Consider the following 27,446-nt stretch of genomic DNA (forward strand, 5'->3'; position numbering starts at 1 on the left):
CAGTCCTACTCTAGGAGACAAGGTCATAATTTACCAAACAAGTAAAAAAAAAAAAATTTGAAATATGCCAACAAAAGATCAGAACTCTTCAACAACTCAAACAATACATTTTCAGGGTTTTATTTCCCCATACCATATTGGCACTAGCTAAGACAATCTCAACAGAAGAGTATTGCTACTCCAATTAGAATCTGACAAGCAAAGTCTGTCCAGTAATAACATTCTCTCTTATTTTCATACAGTCAAAATTTAACTTCCTTTTTTAAGTCACCTTGTGGAAAGCCAGCTTTGGGCTTCATTTCCTTACTAAGGTAGTTAGCTACTGGGCAATGCTACAACCACTTGTACTAGAATTTGATTAAACATGGATGAAGAGTACTTACAGTTTGCTACTATGCCGTTTCTTTACAATACCTGCTATTACATATCATAATTACCTTACGTAACTGTGGTTCTTCTCATTTTAGAAAGCCTTCCAAATTTTACAGTTGTTTTATTGTTGGCTTCTTGGTTCTAAAGGGACACAGAGCAGGCTAGGAAAACCCAAGTAATGAATAAATAGCTGAGAGATTGGTGCCTCCACAGGAACTTTGGGTTTTTTGACCACAAGTCAATTGACTTGGCACTGGTCTAATGGCTGCAGACAGGCATCACCTGTCTGCAAGAGAGAAATGGATCCTAGCTCTAAGAGCTAGCAGAGCACATTGAGAGGGCTTTAAACGAGATAGGAAGGGGGAAAGGAATACAGTGAGGCTCACTAGGGTTGAGAGAGTATTCCAGGGCTTTATACTAGTTCCGACAGGGGAAGAGAGTCAAGCAGGACAGAGAAAGGCTTAGGGTTGCCGTTGCACCAGGAGACTACAGGGAAAAACCTCTGAACTGTCCTGTAGGATCTTGCAGAGACTCCTCAAAGGAAGTAAGGTTGCCAACCCCCCATCTGAAATCTTCTTGTGTTCCTCTAGGAAGCAGTGGGGGAAAATCTCAGATTCCTCCCAGGGGTTTGAGGGATGGCCCCTCTAGAAAGGTGGCATGTCAGAAAGCCCAGCCTTTACGCTAATGCATGCAGCATGGGAAATAAGCAGGATGAGTTGGAAACCGTGATGTGCTTGGAAAATTACAATCCAGTTGCAATCACGGAAGCATGGTGTGACTACTCCCATAACTGGAATACCACTGTCGAGGGGTACTGCCTTTTTAAAAAGGATAGGCTGGGTAAGAAAGGGGGGGGAGTTGCTCTCTGTGTTAAGAGTGGATAGAATGTGAGGAGCTCCCTTTGAAAAATGGTGAGGAGCAGGTTGAGAGCTTGGGGGTTAGAATTAGGGATAGGGCTAATAAAGGGTACCTGATCAAGGTGAGCCTACTGACAAGGTCTTCTTCCTTCAGCTGCAGGACGGTTCCCACTGCCAGGTACTTGTCCTGATGGGGAGATTTAAACCACCCAGATATCTACTGGGAAAACCATGTGGCTAGTTGCAATAAGTCCAGAATATTACTGGAGTCCATGGATGATAACCTTCTGGTTCAAGTACTGGACAGACTGACCAGAGGTGAAGTGCTGCTGGATCTAGTATTCACTAACAGAGGACATCATTAAAGTCATTAAGATTGGAGGCAGCCTAGGCTACAGCAAGTTGAGTTTGTGATCTCAAGGAACGTGGGCCTGGCAAAGAGTGGGGTCAGGACCCTGAATTTTGGGACAGTGAACTTTAGGCTGCAGAAGGAATTACTGGATGAGATCTCCTGGGAAGCTGTCCTTAAAGACACAAAGGAGAGGAAGAATGCTGGCCACTCTTTACAGATGCCTTTCTGGGAGCACTCTGTTCCTCTGAATAAGGAAGCAGGCAGGGGAGGCAGGAAACCAGTATGGCTTGGCAAAGATCTGCTGGTCAGGCTGAGGGAAAAAAAAGGGTTGTACTGGCTGTGGGAACAAGGGCATGTCACCTGGGGAGAATACAGGGATGCTTTCCAAACTTGCAGGGTGAGGATTAGGAAAGCCAAGGCGAAGATGGAACTGAACTTGGCTAGGGGTGTTAAAAACAAGAAGGGATTCTATAGGTAACATTGGCCAGAAAAGGCATGCCTCCTTTGGTAAATGAGAAGAGAGAACTGGCTACAACAAACATGGAAAAGGCTGAGGTATTAAATGAGCTTTTTGCCTTGGTCTTCACTGGCAGACAGGATTCTCATGTATGTCTCACATACCTGAAGCTCACATCCTTGAGCCTCTAGGTTGGAAATGGGAGAGTAAATCCCCCCTGCTGTAAGGGCAGAGCAAGTCTGAGAGCACCTCGTGAAACTGAATGTATACAAGTCTATGGGTCTGGATGACATGCATCATCTCAGTGTCCTAAAGGAGCTGACTGATGTGGTTGCTGAGCTGTTCTCCATTGTATTTGAAAAGTCATAGCTGTTTGGGTGAAGTTCCCTAGGACAAATAAAAAGGTAACATCACTCCCATTTACAAGAAAGGAGGGAAGGAGGATTCAGGTAACTACATGCTGGGGAGCCTCACCACAGGTGATCTGAGACAGCCAGCATGGTTTTACCAAGGGAAGGTCGTGCCTGACCGATCGGGTGGCTTTCTATGGTAGAGTGACAACATTGGTTGCCTTCCCTTTGTCCACCAATGTCATCTACCTGGAATTGTGCAAGGCACTTTATATGGTCCCCCACCACATCCTTAACTCCAAATTGGAGAGGTACAGATCTGAGGGGTGGACTGTTCAGTGGATAATGAATTGGTTGGAAGGCCGTAGATGGAGGGTTGTGGTGAATGGCTCCGTGTCCAGGTGGAGGCCGGTGAGGAGTGGTGTCCCACAGGGGTCTGTCTTGGGAGCAGTGCTCTTCAGCATCTTCATCAGTTACACTGACAATGGACTCAAGTGCACCCTAAGCAATTCTGACAGTGACACCAAGCTGACAGGTGCAGCTGACATGGTAGAAGGAAGGGATGCCATCCAGAAGGACCTCAACAAACTCAGATGGTGGGCCTGTGTGAACCTAATGAGGTTCAACACAACAAAATGCAAGGTTTTGCACTTGGGTTGGAGTAATCCTAAATACACATACAGGCTAGGAGAGGAAGTCCTTGAGAGCAGCCCTGTGGAGAAGGACCTGGGGGTCCTGGTGGATGAAAAACTGAATGTGAGCCAGCAGCGTGCACTTGCATCTCAGAAGGCCAATGGTATCCTGGGCTCCATCAGAAAAGGAGTGGCTGGCTTTAAATGTATGCGTTAAACAAAACAAGACCCAAACCCCATTAACTTGTTTAGATAAGAGAAACTTTAATCTAGTCTGCTACTGCCCTCTTTCAGCCTCTCATCAATAAAAGCTTGCAAAAGTCGCAGATGTAAAACAATTAGGCTACAAATCAACTCCTGACCCCTTTTTATAACAACCATTTGAAAGTCAGAAGATAACAAACTCACAGTTTCAGAGTTATTCTAAAACAGGAACACATAAGTATTTTAATCTAAAAACAAAACAAAACAAAACAACAAAAACAACAAAAACCAGTAGCAGAATCTTACCTTGATCAAATGGTTTACCCGGACTCCATGTGCGAAAATAATCATCCTGGAGAAGGAGAAACAACCTACATTTAGTAAAACATAATAAATCAGTGTGTACATCCAAAAGTCATTTGATCATAAAAGACAAGATATATACCAACCTCTACTTCCTAGAAAAGGCAAGCAGTGAAAAACAAATGAGAAAAAGATTACAGTCATCATAATGGGACAAATTACAGATACAGAATATAACAGTGTTTTTCAGAGGTCATTTGCACTCATCAAGTAAAAAGGCTACACAAACAATATTACTTGCTAACACTGAAAATAGTTATTTCTCAAAGCACTTATCTAGGATATGTTTCTAGTTCTGCTTACAAAATATTACAGTAGCTTTATTGTACTCTGAGATATTGAAGAACTTAATTACATCTTCCATTATTAATTTTTCAAACCTAAAGCTCCAACGTCACTATTAATTAAATATAATGAAATTCTAAACAATAATGAATGAATTTTAGAGAGATATTCTGTTTTACAGTTTTCAACTGTAAAATCTGCCATTAAATAATTCTAATTAACTCGATTTTCTACAAATTGTTTTCCTAAACATCAAATATCCTTTTAATTACGTGAGACTGTACTCATTTGAATTTATGAATAAATTTGGGTTCACTAACTACAGTGATCACTTAGTGTTTTATCCAGCAGTTCTATCCAACTGGCTGAAAGATCACCAAGAAACTTCAATTTACAAAAATTAGAACTACTGAGAAAATGTGAGCCTCATACAGTCGTCGAAACCACATAATCACAGCTAAAAGAGTGATCAAACAGCAAGCACATTTACAAGAACAAAAAGCTCTCTGGTTTTTAGTAGGACAATAATTTTACTTCAAAGAGGGAAAAAAAGTGCTTGCATCCTAAGCTGTCTTTCACTGATTATGTTTTATTAGTAAAAACCTGTTTTACTGGAACGTCTCCTTTGAAAAACAAAGAGATAAATGAGCAGAATCTGGAAGTACAGCCTAGAATCAAAGTTATGAATGCATACTTGTGCATTCTTTTACTCAATGCTGCATAGATTAACAATGATAACTGTCTTTTTAATTACTATGTAAATACAAACTGCAAATAAAATAAGTATAAAACACTGGAAGAGATGAGAAGAAATCACAATTACGACAGTGTTTTCCAATTTTATTTCTCCTAATAGTAAACTACAGAGGTAGTTTGAAAAGCTTTGAGGCAGCTCTAATGTAATGCCCCTCCATGAATCATACCATACTGGTAAAACTTCCAATTCTTGCAGAAAGCATGATAGGTGAATATCTTTACTGGCTACTGTTTAATTTCTTTTTAATTTAATTTAAAATACATACATTACATTCAGTTGCATTATATAGGAATATCGGGTAGGAACAGAAAATCCTCAATTTTCTGTTATCTTCTGTGTTTTTCCAAAGCATCTAATAATAATTTTCATGTTATCTTTTATTCTCTGGAGCTCACATTTTTCTCAAAATGGCCATGCATAGTCCCCTCTCTGTTGCATCAAATATATTGGGATTTTCTACAATTTGTATATTACATACAATACAGCCGAATACTGGAGTGATAAAAAGAGAGAGATTTTTATTTTGTGTATCTTAAAGAAAGAAGTTACGATGGAAATGCTATTAAAACAGTAGAACACACCATTTTCATCATTTTTAATTCATAAACTTTGTTTAGACTAAAGAGTGCTACTGTAAGGTTTATTCAGAAAGAGCTGGATTCTCCATCAATTTCTGCTACAGCAGTAATGTTTGCCCAAAATTAACCTATTCAGATATTACTTGCAATTAAAATGCTGAAAAGTTTGCGTAAGTAGAACATAAGACTAAGAGGACAGAGGTTTCACCCATGATTTGGAACACTCTCAGATCACTTTATTAGACTTCTTACTAGCCTTCATTTTGTATCGGAAAAGACAATAAATCAATTCTTGTTAACCTTCTTCATCCCACAGGTAAATTCACAAATCCCAAATACAATCTCAGACAGATATTTCTAGAACTAAGAGCCCTAGCTGACACGTTCCTATTTACAAAAGCATTCTATGTCATTCCTGTTATCCCACTTTTCCTACTTTTTTTCCCTGACTTTTTCCATTACTCCTGCTGCTACTGAATTTTCAGCAACAATAAAATAAAAAATGTGAAGAGTAATGAAGAAAATTTGACAAATCCAATATGTGTATCCAATCACTTCTTTATTTTACAAGTGAATTAAGTATGTCATTCAAGTGTGTCACTTTGCCCTGTATCAACTGACAGAAATCAAGCCCTCAGACAAATGGTTTCTATTTGAAAATTTGAGGTCTTTTTTAATACACTGAATTAAATGTCAAGACAAACATATTTCGATATACTACACAAAAATAACACACACCTCTATGGATTTTCCTAAGGAGTTAAAATTTTCACATCATCCATTACTTAAACAAAGTCCACTACTGACTACAGTAAAACAAAACCTTCACACACCTCTATAAACAGGGAGAAGAGTCAAGTGAGTCTCATTCTTGAGTAGGGCACTTGGTTCAATAAATTGCAGTTTGATGCTTTTACAAATATTCCTAAAGCTACTTAACCCACTAAAAAAGTGGTTTCCTGTTACATTCAGACCTTTCCTGACCTTCACTAAATAAAATGTTGACTATTAAAATGTTCAATATTCTTTTTAGAGTACCATCAGAGGAATACGAATTCACAAAGCCTCATTTTTCATTGCTGTAATGTAAGCTTAGTATTAAAAACTGAATGAAGAAATGTACACTTAACAGTGAAAAGCAAATAGTGTTACAGTATCTAGCCAATCCTTGAACCTCGAATAAATGCAAAAAGAAACCACTCAGGAAAGAGCCTAACTTCTTATTTTCTTCAGGGACTTTCTTAGATTTGTCCTGGGCACATTCAAGGGCCTGAAGGTACTGAAGCAATATGGAATAAAGTCACAAATTTGTTACAATAACCGTAATGCTTTTCCAGTGTTACCTATGTAAAGATAGCTAGGTATTTTAAATAGGAAATTCATCCTTAGTGCTCTTCTTGAAACTATATGAAATTCATTAAAGTCTCTATCTAAAGCATACACACTGTACCAATATTAGCTATGTATCACGGGGCTAATAGCCATGTCTAAAAATTATGCACTTGTAAGAATTATGCTAAGTCAGTGTCATAATGATAGAGCATAATGGTTCATGCTACAACATATAAAGAAAAATATATGTATTACTTGGATTTACCCCAGGTATTCATATAAACTGGGAGAACAAACCCTTGAGAGCAGCCCTGTGGAGGACTTGGGGGTCCTGGTGGATGAGAAGCTGGACATGAGCCAGCAGTGTGTGCCTGCAGCCTGGAAGGCCAACTGTGTGCTGGGCTGCATTAAAAAGGGGTGGCCAGCAGGGAGAGGGAGGGAGATTTAGGTTAGATATCAGGAGGAAGTTTTTCACACAGAGGGTGGTGAGGCACTGGAACAGGTTGCCCAAGGAGGCTGTGGATGCCCCATCCCTGGAGGCATTCAAGGCCAAAACAATGATCAACCACGACTCTGCTCCTCTGCAAAGAATGCCATTAGGTGAGACTGAGTCTCGTTGTACATTCCTTTCCTATTTTTCTGGCATCTAGCCCCTAGCAGAGCACTGGAATGACAAGTGAAAGGATGTTAGTATGTCGTTCAGTGCCAGCCTCCAGGGATGCTGCTGTCAGCTTCCTTTGCTGCTCGTGGCTTGAGGGCCATGCCACCCGCAAGGCCTGCATTCATGGGGCTGGCACAACACAATTAGAATCAGAAACTGCTTCTAGCAACTCTGGCACCAACTCCCCCGTGCTCAATGTGCATCCCGTGCTCAATGTGCATCCCGCTCCCTTTTCTCTGCCTCACACTTCTAGTACTGTTGATGAGGCTGGGCTAAGAGCCACCACTTTTCAGCCCCCCCCCCATTTCACAGATCTCATTCAGAAAGATTTCTGTGGAGGTTTCTATTTGCTACTATCAGCATTAATAACAGCAGGTTTCAACAGCACAGCTTTGTAAGCATTTGCCAGGAAATACCAAATGCTCACTATATTCACAAATGCTGAGAGATACTGGAAAACTTTTTGAAGAGGAATGAATTAATACTAAAGCTGAACCTGCTAGATTCCTATAAAAATTGGAAAGCATTATTTCTTTAAAAGTGCATATCCTAGATTACTATACATAAAAATTAAATAAATAAGAATCACATTTTCCTTATAAACACATAAAAAATTTTGGTCACACTCATCCTGCTATGCTGTCAAGATTCCATATGTGAGGAGGAGGACCTTAGATCAGATTAATTGTACTACAAGAGTAAAATCCAGAGTTGAGACAAAAGATGAAAATAGGCTACACAGCTGCCTATTTGATGTACAAACCATTGGTAACAAGAGCATAAACTTATCTCCTGAGTTCTGTATACAATGGCACAGTCTGAAGAAGAGAAGGGCAGACAATAGTGGTATAACAACAAAGAACAGACTACACAGAGAGCTTGTATCACTTCTTTTAGGGTGGAGACAATGGACCCAACTGTTCTGCAAGAAATGGCCAAGATTACTGCGAGGTTATCACCTATGGTGAACTATATCAGGGTGTTCTCAAGAAAACAAAATCTAGCTTATTAAAAAATAAAACGTAAGAAGGTAGATCCAGGGAGCTACAAGCCAAACAGTCTCACCTCAGTCCCTGTAAAGATCAATGAAAAACATTTGCTTGGAATGCATTTCCAGGCATTTGACTTTCAAGACGAAATAGTGTAGACCTACCTACCTTCCTGTTTACATATATATTGTTGTTGTTGTTTTTCCTCAAGGTTATTCACAGTATATGCAAACTGTTCTTTGATTCAAAACAGGGACTGTCTCTCTCAAGAGTTATGATTTTAACTTATCAATAAAATCACCAAGTTCAAAGCCTTTTTATGCCCTCTTGCCCCTATTGGTCCTTTTCCAATTATGCTATGTAAAGACACCTCGATACAAAAGCTTAAAAATACCATGAATCAGCACGCCTTATGAATATATGACGCTGACTTACAAACAAACCAAGAAGTGTAGAAAAAGCAGTCATTACAACTGACTATGAAAAACGATACGAGCAATTAACACGCATTGTCTTCAACAGCCATTATATGGCATTGTTTGTATGCAATCAAACGAATAATACAGAAATGATGTATTTTCTGATGGAAGCTATTAGCATGCTTTACCGATTCTAATGGCAATAGGTTTATAAGATGTATAAGAACAGAATTTTATGTTAGATAAAAGATTAAGAAGGTATATTTTAATAAACAGAAAAGAAAAAAAAAGCAATGTCTGTAAATGCACTGGGAATTTTAGGGAGATAAATAAACTCATTATGCAAGATTATCAGATACATAACAATAAATTCTAATCACTGACATACTGCAACAAGATTTTGATGGTTGAAATACCATTATAATCCTTAAATTATATAATTCCAGTTAGTGAAAAATGTTACGATAGGTATTCTAAGGGCATTGATTCTGATATATCTTATTTATAAGACAAATACCTTCTCTAAGTCTTTAGGAAAATCATTTTGTCTTCCAATATGTAGCTGTAAAAAATTACCCTATCACTCTAATAGAAAATGAGGTATCTGAGCACCTCATTATCATTTTTAACTTTTGACACTATACTCAGTCAGGCCCCAAAGCTTCTAATGTGGGTAAAAAAATAAAGAACAAGTTTGCATTTACTGGAAGTTAGTATTGTGTTGTATGTCTTTACAGAATTCACCCGTCAAAGGCTAGTGCTTCCCCCATCCTGTCTGGGACCTGTGAAATGTGAGTTAAAAGTACGTAGCCCTATCTGCAGACCACTGCATATCCTGAGATGCTAGTCCTTATGAGCCAAAACAAGTACATTCCACTTCTGCATCCCCAAAGTTGACCTACAGATGCAATAGGTAACTGAACAGTAGTATGAGCTTTTCTATGTAAGTACATATTTAAGAGTTGATGGTAAACAGAATCCAACTGTTACAAGAAACAAGGTTCCATATTTAAGGACAAACTAAGGAGTATCATTATCTTCTCTATTTTTTCTTCTCTCTTTAATAGAGCTTAGAATTCACAATACAAAGAAGTTTTTGTTCATCGATGTACTTGTTTCTCTCTTTCTGGAACCACTTGCCTCATTAATTTTTGTGCATTATCTTCTTGTTACTGAAGAAACAGATTTATTTTTAGATTAAATAGAGAAACTGCTCCTGACAGGCAGAGTTGTATATATAAAACAAGGAATTCAAGAGGATCAGATAATAGAGTTCTAGAATACCTGGAAAGCCATTTTGCACCATTAGCACCTTTGAGCTATTCCCAACAGTCCCATGACCAAGAAACTCTGAATACCACAGTTCCAATGTAGTCATTAAGTGGATTAAAGTAAGAAAAATTTCAACGTGAATAAACAATCCTCAGAGAAGCCATCGTATCCTCACCATTACTTTTTCCTTTCTTCTTATTTACGCAGCACCTACATAAGGAATCAGTAAGACAGATAAGCCATGCTACCCAAATGGCTGAAAACTTCTAAGGAGAACAACAGATCTGATAGCATAGCATGAATCTAGTTCTGAGTAACATATATGCACTGCTTTACAGATGAGCAGAATATAAACATTCCTTGTCTGCAAATGCTGCTTTTCTCAGACAGAGATGCTAACTTAATAATTGTCACTGAAAATGCAAGAGGAAGCCCACTTAAACTAGTTTTGCTATCTTTGTCCACTATAGGAAGAATTTACTTGCACATAATGCAAATATTTTACATCTAGTGCAGCAGATTGTAGCTCATTTGTTACAAAGCCTGTTACTGAGCTCTGGGGAAATTACAAATCTAGGAATAAAGTATACAAAATACTTTACACATCTGAATGAATGACCTGGTAGCTGTGTTTTGCCTTTGGTCAGTCTTGCATAAAAATAGAGATATTCCAATTTTCCTAACTCCTAGCCACAGCACAAACATGATAACAAGGCATCATATTGGAAATATTATTCACTCATGTGAAATCATAAGATAGCTTAAATACAGAATAATGCTAATATATGGAATCGTTCAAAATTTCACCATAAGATTGAGGGAAGATACTGGGAATGACATTCTAAACTACTAGCACACATGGTGTCTCTCAACATACATAGTTATGTAGCTACAAAATCTGTAACTGGAGAAACATCCTGACAACATGCTGGGAAAGGCTTAAACTAATGGTATATTTTCTGTGAATCCCTTCTACAGCCATTTCACAACTTACTAAAATCTTCTGCTCCACCAATCTGGCACAAACCCAGAGTAACAGATACTGCATGACATAAGAGGATGGTAAGTGTACTCTTTCTTCTTCAACTCAGAATTGTTAACATGTGTATATGTCTACATACATAATATATTGAGAGAGAACTGTATGTTAAACATAAGCACTCAATTATTTAACAGTGAAGCATATGTACGTTGCTGAAACCACAACTAACAATACACCGCTTTATTCGTACTTGCTTTTTCAAAACATGCTATTCAACATTTTCTCATTCCTATTTTATCCACAGATCAGAATTAATAAAATATTTACCTCTAATATTTTGCTGTTTTTAGAAATAATCTCTACCTGTATCTGCATGAACACTAAGTGCATAAACTTTTGCTTGTGCATTTTAGAAATGATATCTTAATTTCTAGTAAAACTGCTACAATGACAACAGGATACCAATATGGCAACAGGGCAAGAACAACTGTAAGACTATCTCCATTCTACAGCTTTAACTAAAACTTCAGTTTGTAATTCACATTTAGATAGAATAAGAATGATGAACTGGAGCATTTTTAAATTGAATTGCTTTAGCTACTCCAAACCTTTAAAAAATACTAATAAAAATTTAAAAGCTTCCTCAAAACTGTTTTGGCAGTATCTGTTCATACGAAAGATCATATATTCCCTGACAGAACCCAATCTGTGGTTCCTTGTAGGTTTACCTATGGATTGAATTACCTGAAATAAAACATTCCCAATGACAAGAACCTGTGTTATTTCACCTTATTCTGTGAATGAAACAAGATGCAGCATTCTCCAACAGAACTAGAAAATATCAGTCAAACAGACTGAACGCACCGATACAATAACTAACCACGGAAAGAATGCAAAAGACCATTTGCCCTGTTTTAATTAACAGATCCCACAATGAAAGGAAATCAAAAGAGCCAGCCAGTTTTGCTAGAACTGAATGACTCCAATTGTGAATCAACTGAATCCCGTCAGCGACTCACAGGGTTGAAAACTACAGTCCAGAGAAACAGGTTCACAGAGGAGTACTTAAAAGATGGACTAAAATGGTTTAGCATTTAGAAATTTATATTTATTTTTCTCCTGCAGCACTCAAATCAAGACAGTATGTCATTACATTAGGTATTACTCAAAACATCAGAACGCTCTTCCTAATCAGAACATTTAGACTTAAGACAGTGTAGAATGTGCAAGTATAATGAAAAGCACAAGAAACTGTAAAGACATGTCTTGCTTTAAAGCAAAATAAACAGATAAACGCCACTGTTGTACATGTTTGAAAGTATTGCTCTGAAGAATTTAGGATATACACATTTATTTTCCCCAATCAGAACCGCTTCTACAAAGTACATTCATTTCAGTAGCATGAGACTAAATTTTGTATGGCTGATGAATAACTGTTTTCTTCTGGGCTGAAAAGTGATTTTTCTCGCAGTAGCAGAATGGCATTACCAGAAAAAGGCCAGAACAGGGAGAAATACATCCCCTGTAGTGAGTCATAAAATAACGTTTAACGTGGTGAGCAACAACCATACTCATTAAGTAACTGCTACTGTTCCCAGATGATACAGAAAATGAAGAACACCCTAAACAGGTTGAAAAATGGGCTAAAGGCTGTATCTGTATCAATAACTGCAGTCAGCATTAAGATCTCCCTTATTAAGTCCACTGGCTCAAAGCCTGAGATCTCTTGAGCTCTCGGTGAGAAAGATGGGCTGCCTCCAAGGTACACAGTGCTGTAACGTAGTTAGGAACTGACCTTGACAGCTGGAATACAAGCATAAAGCTCCTGGATTAATATTTGTTTGCTTTCCTGCAAAGTAGTAAACACAATCAGGCAGCAAAAGGAAAAAAAAACAAAAACAAACCCTACTATTTTGCTTCCTTCTCTCTGCAAATAAACCCCCACACTCCTCTGAAAACCAACTCAATAGACTGCTTTTCAAATATTTGAAGCAGTCAGAGCTCTGAATAGAAGCTAGAGTCAGCTGTACATCTTCTACATTCTGGTTCAGATGTACCACAGATGACTTTGAGACTGGGTGTTCCACACCAAAGGAAACTGATTATCACTATTTAGATAAACCTGAAAAATTAAGTAATTTTATTGCTCATGACAAGGTAAAAATGCATCATATAAGCAACTTAATAGTGAGACTGCAATCACTTTAAGTCCATAAAAACTGAAACAATTAACAAGTTCCCATTTTTGATTTGTTCCCACTTTTATATTTGCTAAAAAATTAGCAAATTTAGGTATCATTATGAGATCTACATGAATTGCATCTTATTCAATACAATCTGAATGATGTGACATGTGGCTTAAGAAAACTGAATTTAAGCAGTATACATTGTACAGAAGTATTCTAACCCTGCATGTCACCACTGGAATTGGGTTCCACTGTTTGGGTAGGCAAGTTTGGAGATCATCTGCTTCATGGAAAAGCAGTAGCTACCCTGCAGCTGGAAAAGGAATTTCATACCTGCCTTTGTCTGTTTGTTTGTTTAAAGAAAACTCAGCCAGAGATCATTTCTTAGGAAAATATTTGCAAGCTTAACTATGTCCCCTGTGCCAAACAAGAAATGTAGGCTTTAGTTTTAATCACCACAGGAAATGCACTGCACAGCTACAGCCTTAAAAATGTGCCACTCTTTCAACAAATACCGGTAGGATTTGTTCAAAATTCACAGTACCACTAGTTACTTGCCCTACTATAAACTTTGCCTAGTCAGTTTTCTTCCCAATAAAATAAACGTTTTTGCATTGACAATAACTATTCCAAATAAAATTAAACGAAATTTAAATAGTTTCAGACAGCATGCACTGTGATGATACCACATCTATAACAAGACAAAAAGTTTAAATTGAACCCACAAGAAACCAGAGATCAAAGGTTGATGAAAGACAAATTAATTTGAAAGAAACTCCAGATGTTTTCTTCTCCAATATACCATTGCAGAGCTGAGCAAAATTAAGGTGCTCTGGCTATCCTAATCACTTGTGGATTTCTTTTTATTTAGACATGACAGACAACACTAAAAATAAAACTTCACATGAAGGAAATACTGCCCATGACACATTACATCCTAAACTTCTAAGATTTTTTTTTTAAATGTCATTAGTTAGCTTTTTTTAGTTACTTCCTAAGAAAACCTGGATGTCACAGTGAAACATAAAGGAGTGGAAACACCCTTCACCTAACATACATAAGCAGAAACTATAGGACAGCTGAGATACAGTGGCCTTACTAGATCTTTCAAATGATAGGATTAGATTTACTAATATCAGAAAACAGCTCAGGTTCAGCTTCCTCTTTTCTCTATTAACATTTCCAGGCATAGCTTACAATCTTTATCACGTGAAGTATGCAGATTCCCCTCCTGCCTTTTCATTTCCATAGTAGCTAATCTAGTCCAAATTCGAGCTGCACTTTGGAATAGCCCTAAAGCAGCTTCTGTATGTCAGCCATTTATTGTTTTTGGCTCCTTCATTCCTCTGTTTATTTATACATATCCTATTTTCGTTTTCTTTTCTGTTTGCTCAATTGTTTCTTTTTCTTATGCGCAAGAAAACTCTTAACTTCATTCTTCATCTCTCTACTGAGTACAGGTGATTGGACAAAACACATTTTGGTATTGTATATCACCACATATTGACTGTGAATGCTGCTGCATATGAATAGCCTTCTTCAGGGAAAGTAATGAAGAATTCTCTCCAAAAAGGCTGTCTTCCAATGTTTCTTAAGAAAATAAGAGCAAACGGTCATTTCTGATAAGAGCAAAGACTGTGGCCTCAGTCTCACTGCTAGGAAAAGCAGCTATTCAGAAAGAGAGCAGTTCAGCGTGCAGCCCTCACTAAGAGAACATAATCTGTCAACCCCTTAAAGTACTAACTTTCACTGATGAAGCCTGAAGAAAAAAAGAACTGCATGTGTTCAAAGGCAGCTCAGCAGAGGAATTTTAAGCACAAAACAAAGTTTGAAATATGTGTATTTCATTAGATTTGTAATGCACAAGCATGTCACCAAGTTCTGAATTTCTTGAAGAAATTACTCTTACATGCAATTTAACTCAAACTAATTGACCACATTCTTCTAGATCATTAGTGACTGCATTGCTCTGAAAGAGTATATGACATCTTCACACGCAGTCTGATATGCTTGGTATGAAGTTCCTGCTTTGTATGGGAAACTCCAATCAACTTTGACTGTTTGTGCTACAAGATGCTTCACAACGCACCCCTTGTAAAACAGCAAGACAAGGAGCAAGAGCCTATTTCTAAATGGCTCCCTAAAAATGGTAAAGGATTCTCTCCAATTTCAGACATTCCTAATGTGTAACAGGACAAAGTTTTGCAGTGAGAAATCTCAGCAGACCGAGCGTGAGCAAAGAAAATCTCCTTCCCTTTGTTAGGATAATACTGCTAATGGAAAAATTACTACAAATTTGAGACTGACATCCAGTCTTCTGAAAGACAAAAAGTCTATAAACACTGCTTCAGCAGCATCTTAACACTAAATGGACACTATCACATTTTCAGAATTTACTGTACTAATCACCTGTTATAAGTTATTATTCATCTAATGAATCTTCCTTGACGTTTTTATTTCATTTTTTATTTAAAAAGCACATTTTGCTTATTTCATTTTTATGACATACTGCCCCATTAATCTTACTTTTCTTTCTTTCTCCACACTCTCTGCTTTCTTGGTATTTATTTTCTGTAAAAGCTAGTATGTTTTGATGGTTATCTAAAACTAGATGCCTAGGAGTCTGTTAAGCACAGCACCATCATTAGCAAATTTTATTCCAATAAAATGCAGTAGTTTCTACTTTCAGCTTTAAACATCCAAAGAATTTTGGGTGTTAGACCAAGTAATCAGTACTGCCTAAATTATTTTCTCTCCCTTGTTGCAGATCCTTTGCCAAAAATCTGATTTTCTTAAAGTATAAACATCTACAATTAAATCACTTGGGCCCTATATAGGAGCAGAAGACTAGACACACATCTCATAATAAAAAGTACACTAATTCAGGTGGAGCTGAAAATGAGACACATGCAACTCTATCTCATACAAATAAAGAGTTGTACAGTAGAGGTAGGAAAATGAGGGCCAGACAGTGGTGGATCCAGTGAGTCCTATGGTCTAATCAATAAAAAAAATTGCTTACTATTACTAAATCAAAATCATTATCAAATAAAACTAGAAAAATAACTGATCTAATTCTACAGCCTTCAGCATTTCTTTACAATTTGAGATCAGCAGTAGTATTTTAACTGATTTCAGAGAGACGTGGTGAATTTTCAAATACGTAACTCCAATTTCTTGATTCATTCTATTGAAGGATTAATTTAATTCACATGAAACTGAGAAGCTAGGTTTATCAATAAGCTTGGTTCTTACCAGTAAACAACCAATTAACCAACCTAATGGCCTTCTGTGATGGTGTCACTGCACCAATGGACAAGGGAAGAGCCTCTGATGTCACCTATGTCAACTTCAGTATGGCCTTGGACACGGTACCCCACAACATCCTCCTCTACAAATTGGAAAGATATGGACTTGATGGGTGAATGGATGAAGAACTGGATGCAGGATAGAGTCCAGAGAGCGGTGGTCAATGGCTCCATGTCTGGATGGAGATCGGTGACAAGTGTTGTCCCCCAGGGGTTGGTGCTGGAGACAGTGCTCTTTAATATCTTTATCAATGACATCAACAGTGGGGTTGAGTGCACTCTCAGCAAGTTTGCTGATGACACCAAGTTGTGGGGTGAGGCTGACACACCAGAGAGATGGGATGACATCTGGAGCAACCTGGACAAGCTCCACCAACGGACCCAGGTGAACCTCATGAGGTTTAACAAAGTGCAAAGTCTTGCACCTGGTCAAGGCAGCCCCCATTACCAACACAAACTGGGCAATGAAAGGATTGAGGTCAGCCCCGCTGAGAAAGACCTGGGGGTACTGGTGGATGGAAAGCAGGACAAGAGCCAGCAATGTGCCCTCAAAGCCCAGAAAGCCAACTGTATCCTTCGCTGCATCAAAAGAAGCATGGCCAGCAGGGTGAGGGAGGTGATCCTGTCCCTTTACTCTGTGCTGGTGAAGCCTCACCTGGCGTACTGCATCCAGGTGTGGAGTCCTCAGCACAGGAGAGATGTGAACCTGTTGGAGTGTGTCCAGAGAAGAGCCACAAAAATGATCCATGGAATGGAACATCTCTCCTGTGAGGACGGACTGAGAGAGCTGGGGCTGTTCAGCCTGGAGAAGAGAAGGCTGTGAGGTGACCTCAGAGCGGCCTGTCAGTATCCAAAGGGGAGCTACAGGGAAGAAGGGGACAAACACTTTAGCAGGGTCTGTGGGGACAGAATAAGGGGGAAATGGCTTCAAGCTCAGGGAGGGTAGATTTAGGTTGGATATAAGGAAACTGCTAATACCTTAGAACTCTTTCTAGAAACACCAGACAACATAAATGGATATCTAATAGTTAAAAGAAATTATGTTCTCTTACTTTCACAACCTTATTGCACGCTAACATCTTCTTTCCAATCCACAAAAGCATTCTGTTATCTCAGTTCCTCAGGTCCTACGGCAGGTTATTACTGCCTTTAATCTCAAACTGAGGAGATTTGGTCCTTGCCAGGATGACTGACAAAGGATAATGCCAGTTGCTGCAGGAAACTGCTGATGCTTCAGTAAGTGACACACAAAGTCAGTGTTGAACTTGTGCAGAAGTGCTGTATTAGAAAGAACTGTGCTGCTAGAAGCCTTTTTTCTTCTATGGGACTTAATACCAAAGGCTTGACTGTTTGACTAAATTCTTGGTAGCTATAATTACAACTGAAATAACTCCTTCCATATAAAAATAGAAGATTAGCTTTTTTGATGTCCAATTAGGAAATTACATTCTGTATTCTTGAGATTCTGCTATGTTTCAAGTACAGTGAGTACCTTCAATTTGCCTTAAAATAGAATTATATTACTGAGCACTAAAATCTGCCATATTCTGTCTGAGAATGGGATCAGTTTCATTTGTACAGCCTACAGTGCAATGTATTTTGGTATCTTTCCAAATAGAAGGCAACTTGTGAACTTCAACCTTTTCTTAGTCTTTCTTTCACTCTGTTAGCTTCTGAATTAAGTGCTGTTATAAGTGCTTAAGCTCTATCCTGACCTGCTCTTCCTCTCCAAGCAGTTTTGTCTTTTCTGTTCTAAAATTTTCTGTAGTACTTTACTGAAGCTTATTTTAAAGTCTAAGCTGAGCTAAAGGGAAAAAAGACCAAATTAAACGCACTTTTTTTTAATACCTATAAAGCAATCCCTACATTTATCTCACATCTATTACTTTAAGTACCATTAAAGCATTATGCTAAAGCCAATAAAAGGTTTTCCAAAGATTTTCCTGACCTTCAGCCTAGACTTCACCATTAGTTTCTTTACTCATATTACAAATAAAATTTATATTAATGATTGCACACAATATATGCAGGAAAAGAGACTTTGAGATTTCAACTAAAAATACCAAGTTGCTTTTCACACATTCAGCATAAGTTTAGTTACATTTTTCATATTATTCTGAATTTTAACACAAAAATTGACTCTATACTACAAGAAATAGGATAGTTACTGTTTACCACAGACCATGTGTACCTAGAGCTTAATTCTTTAGGAAACACTGAGTAGAACATTTGTTTTATTAAAAGAAGTTCAGAATTAGGTTGTACGTGTATCACTGAAAACACACACTCTCTGCTTTTCATTCCATAATGCTTTCACTATTGAAATGAAGCATTTTTCTGAACAACTTTTATTTAAAACGGCACTTCAAATGCAATAAGATATCATACATTTGATTGCCAGTACGAATCTAAAACCCCTGCCCAAGGAAAACTCAGAACGGAGAAGTCTGCTCAAGCAGAAACCAGCTACAGCCTTGCAGTTACACACAGAGATACCAATGGTTTCAGAGAATAAAAAATGTTCTATTCGTTTAACTCTACTTTGATTCTAGAAGAACTACAGTATATACATGGAAGAAGAATCAGGCTTTTTCAGTCAGTCCTCTTTGTATGACCTTTTCTGTAAACGTTGATATAATATTTGATTCTGATTTATCTTACAGATAGCACAGTTTTCACAGCTGTCAATTAGAAAGAACATAACAAAACAGGTCTTCAGTAGTAAAAACTACTATCCTTGTAGAAAATGATGGCTCAATGCAGCAGAAGCAATGCTGATGGCATTCCTTAGTCAAATCTGATCTACCATAAAACTAACCTCTAGAAATAATATGCAGTATTTCCTTCTCTATCACTTCAGTTCTGCAATAAACTAGTTGCTTATCAGAATTACGAATCAAATCCTCATGCTTTTACCATGAGTCTACCTAGCAGCACTACACTGTGATGTAATCTTAGCTGTGGAGACAAACAAGCATAAAATGCACACTTAAAATTCCACTGGCCTGCTTCAGAACTGCCTTTCTGCAGTTTTAGCAGAGAAGGATCAGAATAGTAAGAGTAATACTTCAGAAAATATATAGTAAGAAACACCAACAAAAACACCCAACAGGCAACAAATTTTCCAGTTCATCTCCAATATGATGGAATATTGTCAGCTCTCCTATATACCAACAAATAGATACAAATCCAGATTCCAGATGTATTGAAGACTCATTATTTCTGCAAAATCCTCTAAGGGCATTAAAGAAGGAAAGGAGAAATTATGTTGACATATGGCACAAACTTATTCAAAGCAAAAGGAACAAAACTACTTTAAAATATCTGTATATAATAACCATACTTCTTCTAGAAAGCAAGAAATAGGAGAAGCTGAGAGAACTTGGGAGAAGAGGAGGCTAAAGGAGGTTGCAGTGATGAGAGTGTCAGCCTCTTTTCTCTGGTGACAAGTGATAGCACACAAGGAGATGGCCTGAAGTTGCAACAGGAGAGGTTTAGTTTAGATGTCAAGAGGAATTTCTTCATAGAAAGAGACGTTAAGGCATTGAAAGAGGCTGCACAGGAAAGGGGTGAAGACCCCATCCCTGGAGTTACTTAAGAGATGTGGATGTGGCATTCACAGACATGCTGCAGTAGTGGACATGGTAGTGGCAGATGATGTTTGGACTTGACGATCTTTGGGGCCTTTTCCAACCTAAATAATTTTATGATATGCATCTTAATTTAGATAATGATTTTTTAATATATGCCACCAATTGTGGAATTTTTACAGCCACAAGAAAGGTTGCATTTTATTTCGTATCACTGAAATGACTGCTAAATAACAACTGGTAACACTCCATGCTCTGAGTTCCTTTCTGCCATCCAACGTGGATTTTGTAAATTCACCTTACTGCCATATCTGACAGCTGTGGGCCTTGGGACAAACTTCCTCTGGCAATGCAGTTCTTGTAAGGGCAAAATGTGCATGCTTTGCACTGGAAATTGATCATGTTTCTACAGAGGATGATTGTTATTATAAAATGAAGACATTAAACTTCAAAAAGCCATCCTTATAAAATCATAGTTTTCTGGCTCCATCTCCAATCAGACCCAAGAACAGATAGCTACACAGACAGATATACACTCAGAGTTTTTCAGAAGGGAAAAAAAGCAGACCAATGACCATTCTTCACTGTTTCTTCCTTCAGATGGAGAGTCCTAAAATATTAAGCAGCTTCTTTTGGGAATCCACCTTTTTCATACAGTGGGCTACTAATTTTTCTGTTCTTAGTATTTCTTCTCTTTCTACTATATCTCGATGAGAGGAAAGAAGAAGAGTGACAGTATAAACAAGGTACCATATAAAATTACACAGGAACTGTGTCTTTCAATTTATTTTCTACTGCTTTTTAATAGTTGGTAACATATAATTTGACATTTTTTTTCTTTTTTCTTTCTTGTCAGCCAGCATCTAAGATGTAAATTAACATTTTTACAGCAACCTTAATTTATTTCTTTTGGAAGAAGCTTGCCCAATACAAAAATCACAGTTGGTGGGGGTAGCTTTTACTTTTCTGTTACTTGGTGCAGGACTACTAATCAACAAAAGAAGCGGAGAAAAAAAATGTAAAACTTTTATCTTCAGCCTCACATTATATTCAACAGTCTCTTCATAGAAAACTAGTTTCGCTGTGTCCCTGAAAGACTAACATCTTCCTTGTCCAACAGTTTCTTGTTGATTTTTTTTTTTAAAGGAAGAAAAAGAAATCAGTATCTATGGTTACTTTTTAAAAGCATCATAGCTTTGAGACAAGCTACTTTCATAACAATGCAATGAACATGTGCAAGAGATAGTAATGGTTATGTTCTATAATTCATAATCTAAATTTTGGATGCATGTTAATTGGACTACTTGCAAGAAAAAAAAAGAAAAAAAACATATTCAACAAAATGAACTGAAACTTTATTCAAAGGAATAAGCAGTTCCATTATTTTGTCCTCTCTTCTCCATTCAGTGGAATTATCCCACAAAGTTATAACCAGGAGAAAGAAGAGTGTAAATACAAGAGAATGCTCAAATGTAATTTCAACAGCATTATATTGCAATTGCAGTTATAAACAAAAGCCTTGAGTCTCCAGTGTTTTCAGTTCACTGACAAACAGCAGCTGAAACTAGAATTATGAATACACAGCATCAAAATAGACACAGAAATAAATAAATCACAGCTAACAGTGAAAAGAATGAGTTCTCTAATAATGCAGTTTTACTAGGATTGCACTCCTGGCAAAAGAACCAGGGTACACAGTAATCTTAATAGATAAGTACATGGCAAAGAAGAATTCCTGAACCTGGTCAGGCACACAACTCTGCAAACCATTCATCATGGTGAAAGTCTCACAGCTTAAGTTCTGTAATGGCAAAGTTTATGTAAAGTTAGAATCACGTAAAGTTAGAATCTGCCAAGTACTGCAAATAATGTGAAGTTTCCTCCTATATTCTGCTGTGCAGTAAAGACCATTGAAACCTGATTGTAGATGTGGTGTGATTATAGCTTAATTTAAAAAAAAAAAATGAAGGAAAAAAAGTGTCTTATCCAACAGCATAATTCCAGAACTTCTTGAGGAGTTCAGACAACCAATCTCAATTCAACGTCTTCAAGTATTCAGCAAGTTTCTATACAGAGACAAAGTTTCTATACATAAGTAACATTATTTCACAATGTTTTTTTACATATCTTGACACACTGGAATTCAAACATGACTCAGAATTTTCATTTCACCAGTTTACCAAATCCAAGTGCTTATTTTGCCGTAGAAAAAAGATAACAACATTTTTAAAAGATTACACTACAATTAAGCTCATCAAAAACATGTTTGACTAATTTATTTAAGTATATACAAAGTGAAATAAGCTGCCTTGACCCCAGCTATCTTGGTCAAAAAATATAGAGAACGTAGTGAAAGAACAAAAAAACAGTAATGCAAACTGAGTAAAACAGAGGACTGAAAGTATTCATCTCTGCTAACATTGATGAAATGGGTAACTGTCCTTTTAAGAGAGCAACACACACAGCAGAACAATTCAGCTAATTCATCATCTAATTCTTCTAAATTAGAAGCTAAACTGTAGCTCCAAAAAAGCAATCTTTGCCTTCAGTCATTTACGAGCAATGTATGACCACAGCCTTGTTGAGGGAAGTCATAAAATCACAAACTGAGTTGGAAGGGACCCACAGGGATCACTGAATTCAACTCCGTACTCCACACGAAACTACCTAAAAAATAAACTATATCAAAGCATAATATCATTGTAGCAGTCCTCTCAGGGACTTGAGCTTCCCTCTGCTGTTCAGTGTTCTTATGAAACAACTCCATCATCATCAAGAAGGTATTTTGGTGTCCTGTGGCCCTGATTAGGTGCAATTAACGTTTTGCATGCTATATCACCATTTCAGTCATACTTCTACCTCTTGTGGTATTACTGCAAGCAGGAGGGTGACTTTTATTGCTTTGCTGTCCTACTTTAAGCTATTTCTGCTTTCTGGGAGGAGGCAGGGGACAAAAGCTGGCATCAGGTGGTTCCCTTTTCACCATTGTTAAACTGACATTAATCACAAACAACCTCTGATGGAGTATGTGAATACAGACTAGAGTCCAAGATAGCTCTGACATATGACTGATTTGTGAGTGTGTCTCTGGGATTTAATCTTTTGTCATTTGCCTAAATTGGGCAAATTCAGATTTGGTTTTCACACTTAAATGTGAAAAACACGCAGTATCAGGTAAATCTGTTCACTGGAGGAGCAGATATGAAGGCAAAACTTGAACTTGCATCTACAAGGCCATTTAAGTTTTGAAGTGATAACATGGTTCACTGATTTTGGAACATGATCAAAGAACCATAAAATGGAAGGGACCTAGAAGATCATCTAGTTCCAACTGCCCTGCTGCAAGCAGGATTGCCTACCACTAGATCAAGCACTAGATCAGGTAAAGTTTATTTTCTTCACAGCAATCTGTGTACTGGTGTGTTTCACATTTATGACTGAAATCGCACTGATAACACACCAATGTCTTAGGTCTTACTGAACACTGCTCACACAGCATCAGTTAGTCCCAAAACTCCAGTACTTGCCTGCACATTCTTTTTGCCATCCCCACTTCCCAAATGATATCCCCTTTTGCCCCTCCCTTTAGTATCTCTGAAGCAATTCTGTAATATCAGCTCCAACCACCTCTATAGCAAACCTGAACAAGGTATAATTTCAAAGCACGTGAAGACTGCATTCCAAAATTAAGCCTCATATGCATATCCAGTATGTTACAAAACTACAGAGACAGCATGTCATCCCTAAGTTTAAGGAATTCTATCCACCATTATTCCAAAATACTTCTTCAGCTCACCATTTTGAGGGCCCATTATATTTGCTAAGGTTTTGTTAATAAATTCATTATGTTAGATTCTTTTACATTGAATTTAGGCCATTTATAAATAGGCCATTTAACTACCACAATTCTGGTTTTAATTAAGTCGTTTGGCATTTTTTCATCTTTCTTTCCCTTCTGAATTCACTGCTCCCTCCCTGCATTATCAGGAAATTTCATAGCACTTCATTTTTGGTTTTCTTTGAAGGCCAGGAAACTGTGAAGAGAACAAAGAGCATTTAACTAGAGTAAAACACTTAAAAACATGCAACAGTGTTTAAAATTTCAGCTCAAATTGTGATGAAAGGAAAAAGTGAAACACACCCTTGAGTACAATGGACAAGACCACTGTAGAATGTATTTCTACAGAAATTCATTTTGTTTTTTAACCCGATTTACTGCATACGTCTATCCTGACCATTGTAGCAGTAATACAGCAATTCAAAACAGTTTGATACTAAGAGAAAATACAAAGGAGACTTGTAAATAACCTAAGTAGAAGAGCAAACTACGTCCATTCCAATCTACTACAATGTGGTTTTTTTTGTGTGTTCATAAAAGCATCTACATTTATGATATACAAATATAGAAAAGTTACCACAACAATACAATTTTTTTTAAAATTTATAAATCAAGAGTGTGGAATAGCTATTTCAAGGAACTCTACCTACTTCTGTGCACGTATCTGCTGTTCTGGATGTTGTAATATCAACCTTCTGTAATAAGTTGCTGAGATAGTGAAACATTTGGCTTGACATGTATCATTTCCTCATTTTTCATACATCTCAATTATTATAATGTACATGATATAAGAAACAAACTTCTAATTGAGTTACTACAATAGAACACAAGTGACACAGCAAACAATGAAGTGATGATATAGAAACAGAATCACATTCACGAAGACATCCAATTTATTTCTTTGTAAGATGTTATGGATATTATGTTCCTGTCCATACACAATTATTGTCTTTTCAATATCTATAAACAAATAAAATAAAAAGCTGAAGCAAGAGAAGAAAGAACTAATGTAGAAGACAAGTCAGTGATGCACATCTACAGAGATGGAAGCTGTGTAAGCTGGGTGCAAACAGATAGCATCTAGTTCAATCAAGTCACATTCGAAGCCATAAACCTATGAACAAGAAGTGCAGTTCTAGTCAAATGGCATAGCTATCAATGAATATATAAGAAGAGAGAGATGACAATCTAGGATAGAGGTCTCAATATAACTTGTTCATTTGTAATGAAAAAACAATAGAACTAGCAGATTTGACATTCAGGAGTTCATTGATAAAACAAAAGAAATTCCATAAGCAAAGCAGTAACCCAAGATTCATAATTTGTTTATACCATTGATACCAGGAGCTAATTTTGAGGACTGTGGAAGGAGAAAAATCTTTGACTGATGGCTGTTAAGTGCTTCTGTAAACTCAATAACAGACCAATGAAGGCTATAAGTTGAGCCACAAGACTATTAGTTAACGGTATCCTAAGACATAAGAAATTTCTAACCAGTCAGAATGCTTTAAGGAAAAAGTACTAATGACTACATATTTTTAATTCAGTGTGTACATTCAGCATTAGATACAGAAGCACAAATGATATTCAGATTTCCCACTGCAATTTAAAATTTGCTTTTCAAACTTCTGTCGCTTGCCTTATTAAAAAGTTCATATTAGCACTTGAGGTGGGATGTAGCTGCCAAAACATTGTGTTACCTAGGAGATTCCACACATCTGCACAGCACTGTCACATACGACAGAGCATTTAAGGAAAATCTCTACTCTTGCACTGTGAGGTACAGCAGGATAATTTACAACAATTGTGCTTAGTTGAGTTGTACTCTTCATATTCATATATACAATATATATGAAGCCTAACATATATTTCTTCTTACATATACACAGGGTAAGCAGTTTTGTAATGTGCATATAATGTATGTGAAGTAAAACCATTTCTCAACACTGATGTCTTGTACTGCTATGTTTCCAGAGCCCTTCAATATGACATATGTAAGTCACATACTTTATCTTATTTAATGCCTTTTATCTGATTCCTCTTGTAACTCTTAATTTGGTTATAAGATGAAAATAATTCTGAAAGAACAAACCAAAATACAAAAGCTTGCAAGCAATCTGATGAGAATCTAAACATTACATGTAGGCATAATCTTTGATACTAGGATTGAATATCTTTCTTTGACAGGCAAGAAAAAGGTAGGATACAAAATTAATCTTTCTTCTTCACACAACTCTGCTACTTTTAGAGAAAATTTGCCAAAGACATCGCTATAGATACTTTAGCTACTATTCTGAGAAGTAACAGGTGCAATAGCATTTTATTAGAACATCAGTTGCAAGTGACTCTTGAAAAACTCCAGACTGGAGTAGAAGAATTGCAAAACAGTCTGCCAACAGCGAGCACTGTAAAGTAGTAATAGGCAACCCTGTGTATGTGTTTGTCCATCAACGATGGGATTTTTTTTCTCTTCTGTAAGATTTGAAACTTTAAATCCCCTGTTTGACCTATGAGATCAAATAGGCCAACCAGATTTTATGAAAAATGATCCACTTTGAAGACTGTAGAGAGACAACAGCTGAACGGGTATAACTGCAAATATGATTCCATTAAGAAGCAAAAGACAGTTGTGAAGTGAATGAAGACTCTTTTCCCCATAGTAATAATTCATTAAGGTGCAGTCTATAATGCACTAATTGCCTATTACCAAAATAACGCTGAACACAAGACAGCTTGTTAAACAAATAAAATTACCTTCAGAAGAAATGCCATGTCACATAAACATATGTTCATAATGACAGAAGACTAAATAGTTCAGAATTATCTGAAAACACGATGTTTTTGTAAGATTTTTATCAAGAGAAAAAATACATATTCTGAGTCATTGAGGGTCAAGTTGTCAATATTATGTTCAAGGCAGTTTTGATTTGTTATAAACCAGAGTAACAATAACGCACCCAGTGTTTAAGAAGGAGAGAAAGCATGACCCAGGGAACTGCCGACCAGTTAGCATCACCTATGTGCCAGGAAAGATCATGGATCAGATCCTCCTGGAAGCTATACTACAGCACATGGAAGACTGGGAGGTGAGAAGAGACAACCAGCATGGTTTCATCAAGGGCGAGTCTTGCTAGATCAACCTAGAAGCCTTCTATGTTGGTATAACTGCATCAGAGCCACTGATGTCATTGATCTGGACTTCAGTAAGACCTTTGACATGGTCCCCTACAACATTTTTCTTTTTGAATTGGAAAGATATGGTTTTGATAGGTAGAACGTTTGACAGATGAGGAACTGGTTGCAAGATCATGCCAAGAGAGAAATGGTCAACATCTCAATGTCCAGATGGAGATCAGTTATGAGTGGTGTCCTCAGGGGTCAGTACTGGAACCAATTTACTTCAGTATCTTCATCAGTGACACTAGTAGTGGAATTGTGTGCAACTTGACCAAGTTTGCAGATGACACTAACCTGTGTGGTACAGACAAAATGTCCGACAGATAGGATGCCATCCAGAGAGATCTACACAGGCTCAAGCACCAAGCCCAGGAGACTATCATGAGGTTCAATAAATCCAAGTGCAGCAATTGAGCACAATCCTGCTGAAAAGAACTTAAGGGTACTGGTGGATGACAAGTTGGATGTGAGCCAGCAATGTGCCC

General features: G+C 37.3%; 1 protein-coding gene across 3 annotated transcripts in view; it reads right to left on the bottom strand.

Moving 5' to 3' along the window:
- SPOCK3 (SPARC (osteonectin), cwcv and kazal like domains proteoglycan 3) overlaps positions 1–27,446 on the bottom strand; it is a 153,133-nt gene that overhangs the window by 95,483 nt on the left and 30,204 nt on the right. For 2 of the 3 annotated variants that reach the window (XM_031613840.2, XM_090138489.1), the window contains one exon: positions 3,531–3,576. The exons of the other annotated variant lie outside the window; for it this stretch is intronic. In XM_031613840.2, the coding sequence (XP_031469700.1) occupies positions 3,531–3,576 (46 nt within the window). The remainder of the gene's footprint in view (positions 1–3,530; positions 3,577–27,446) is intronic. 3 annotated transcript variants of the gene reach the window in all.

This window comes from Phasianus colchicus, chromosome 4 (genome assembly GCF_987193195.1).
Source record: "Phasianus colchicus chromosome 4, bPhaCol1.hap1.1, whole genome shotgun sequence".
Taxonomy (NCBI): domain Eukaryota; kingdom Metazoa; phylum Chordata; class Aves; order Galliformes; family Phasianidae; genus Phasianus; species Phasianus colchicus.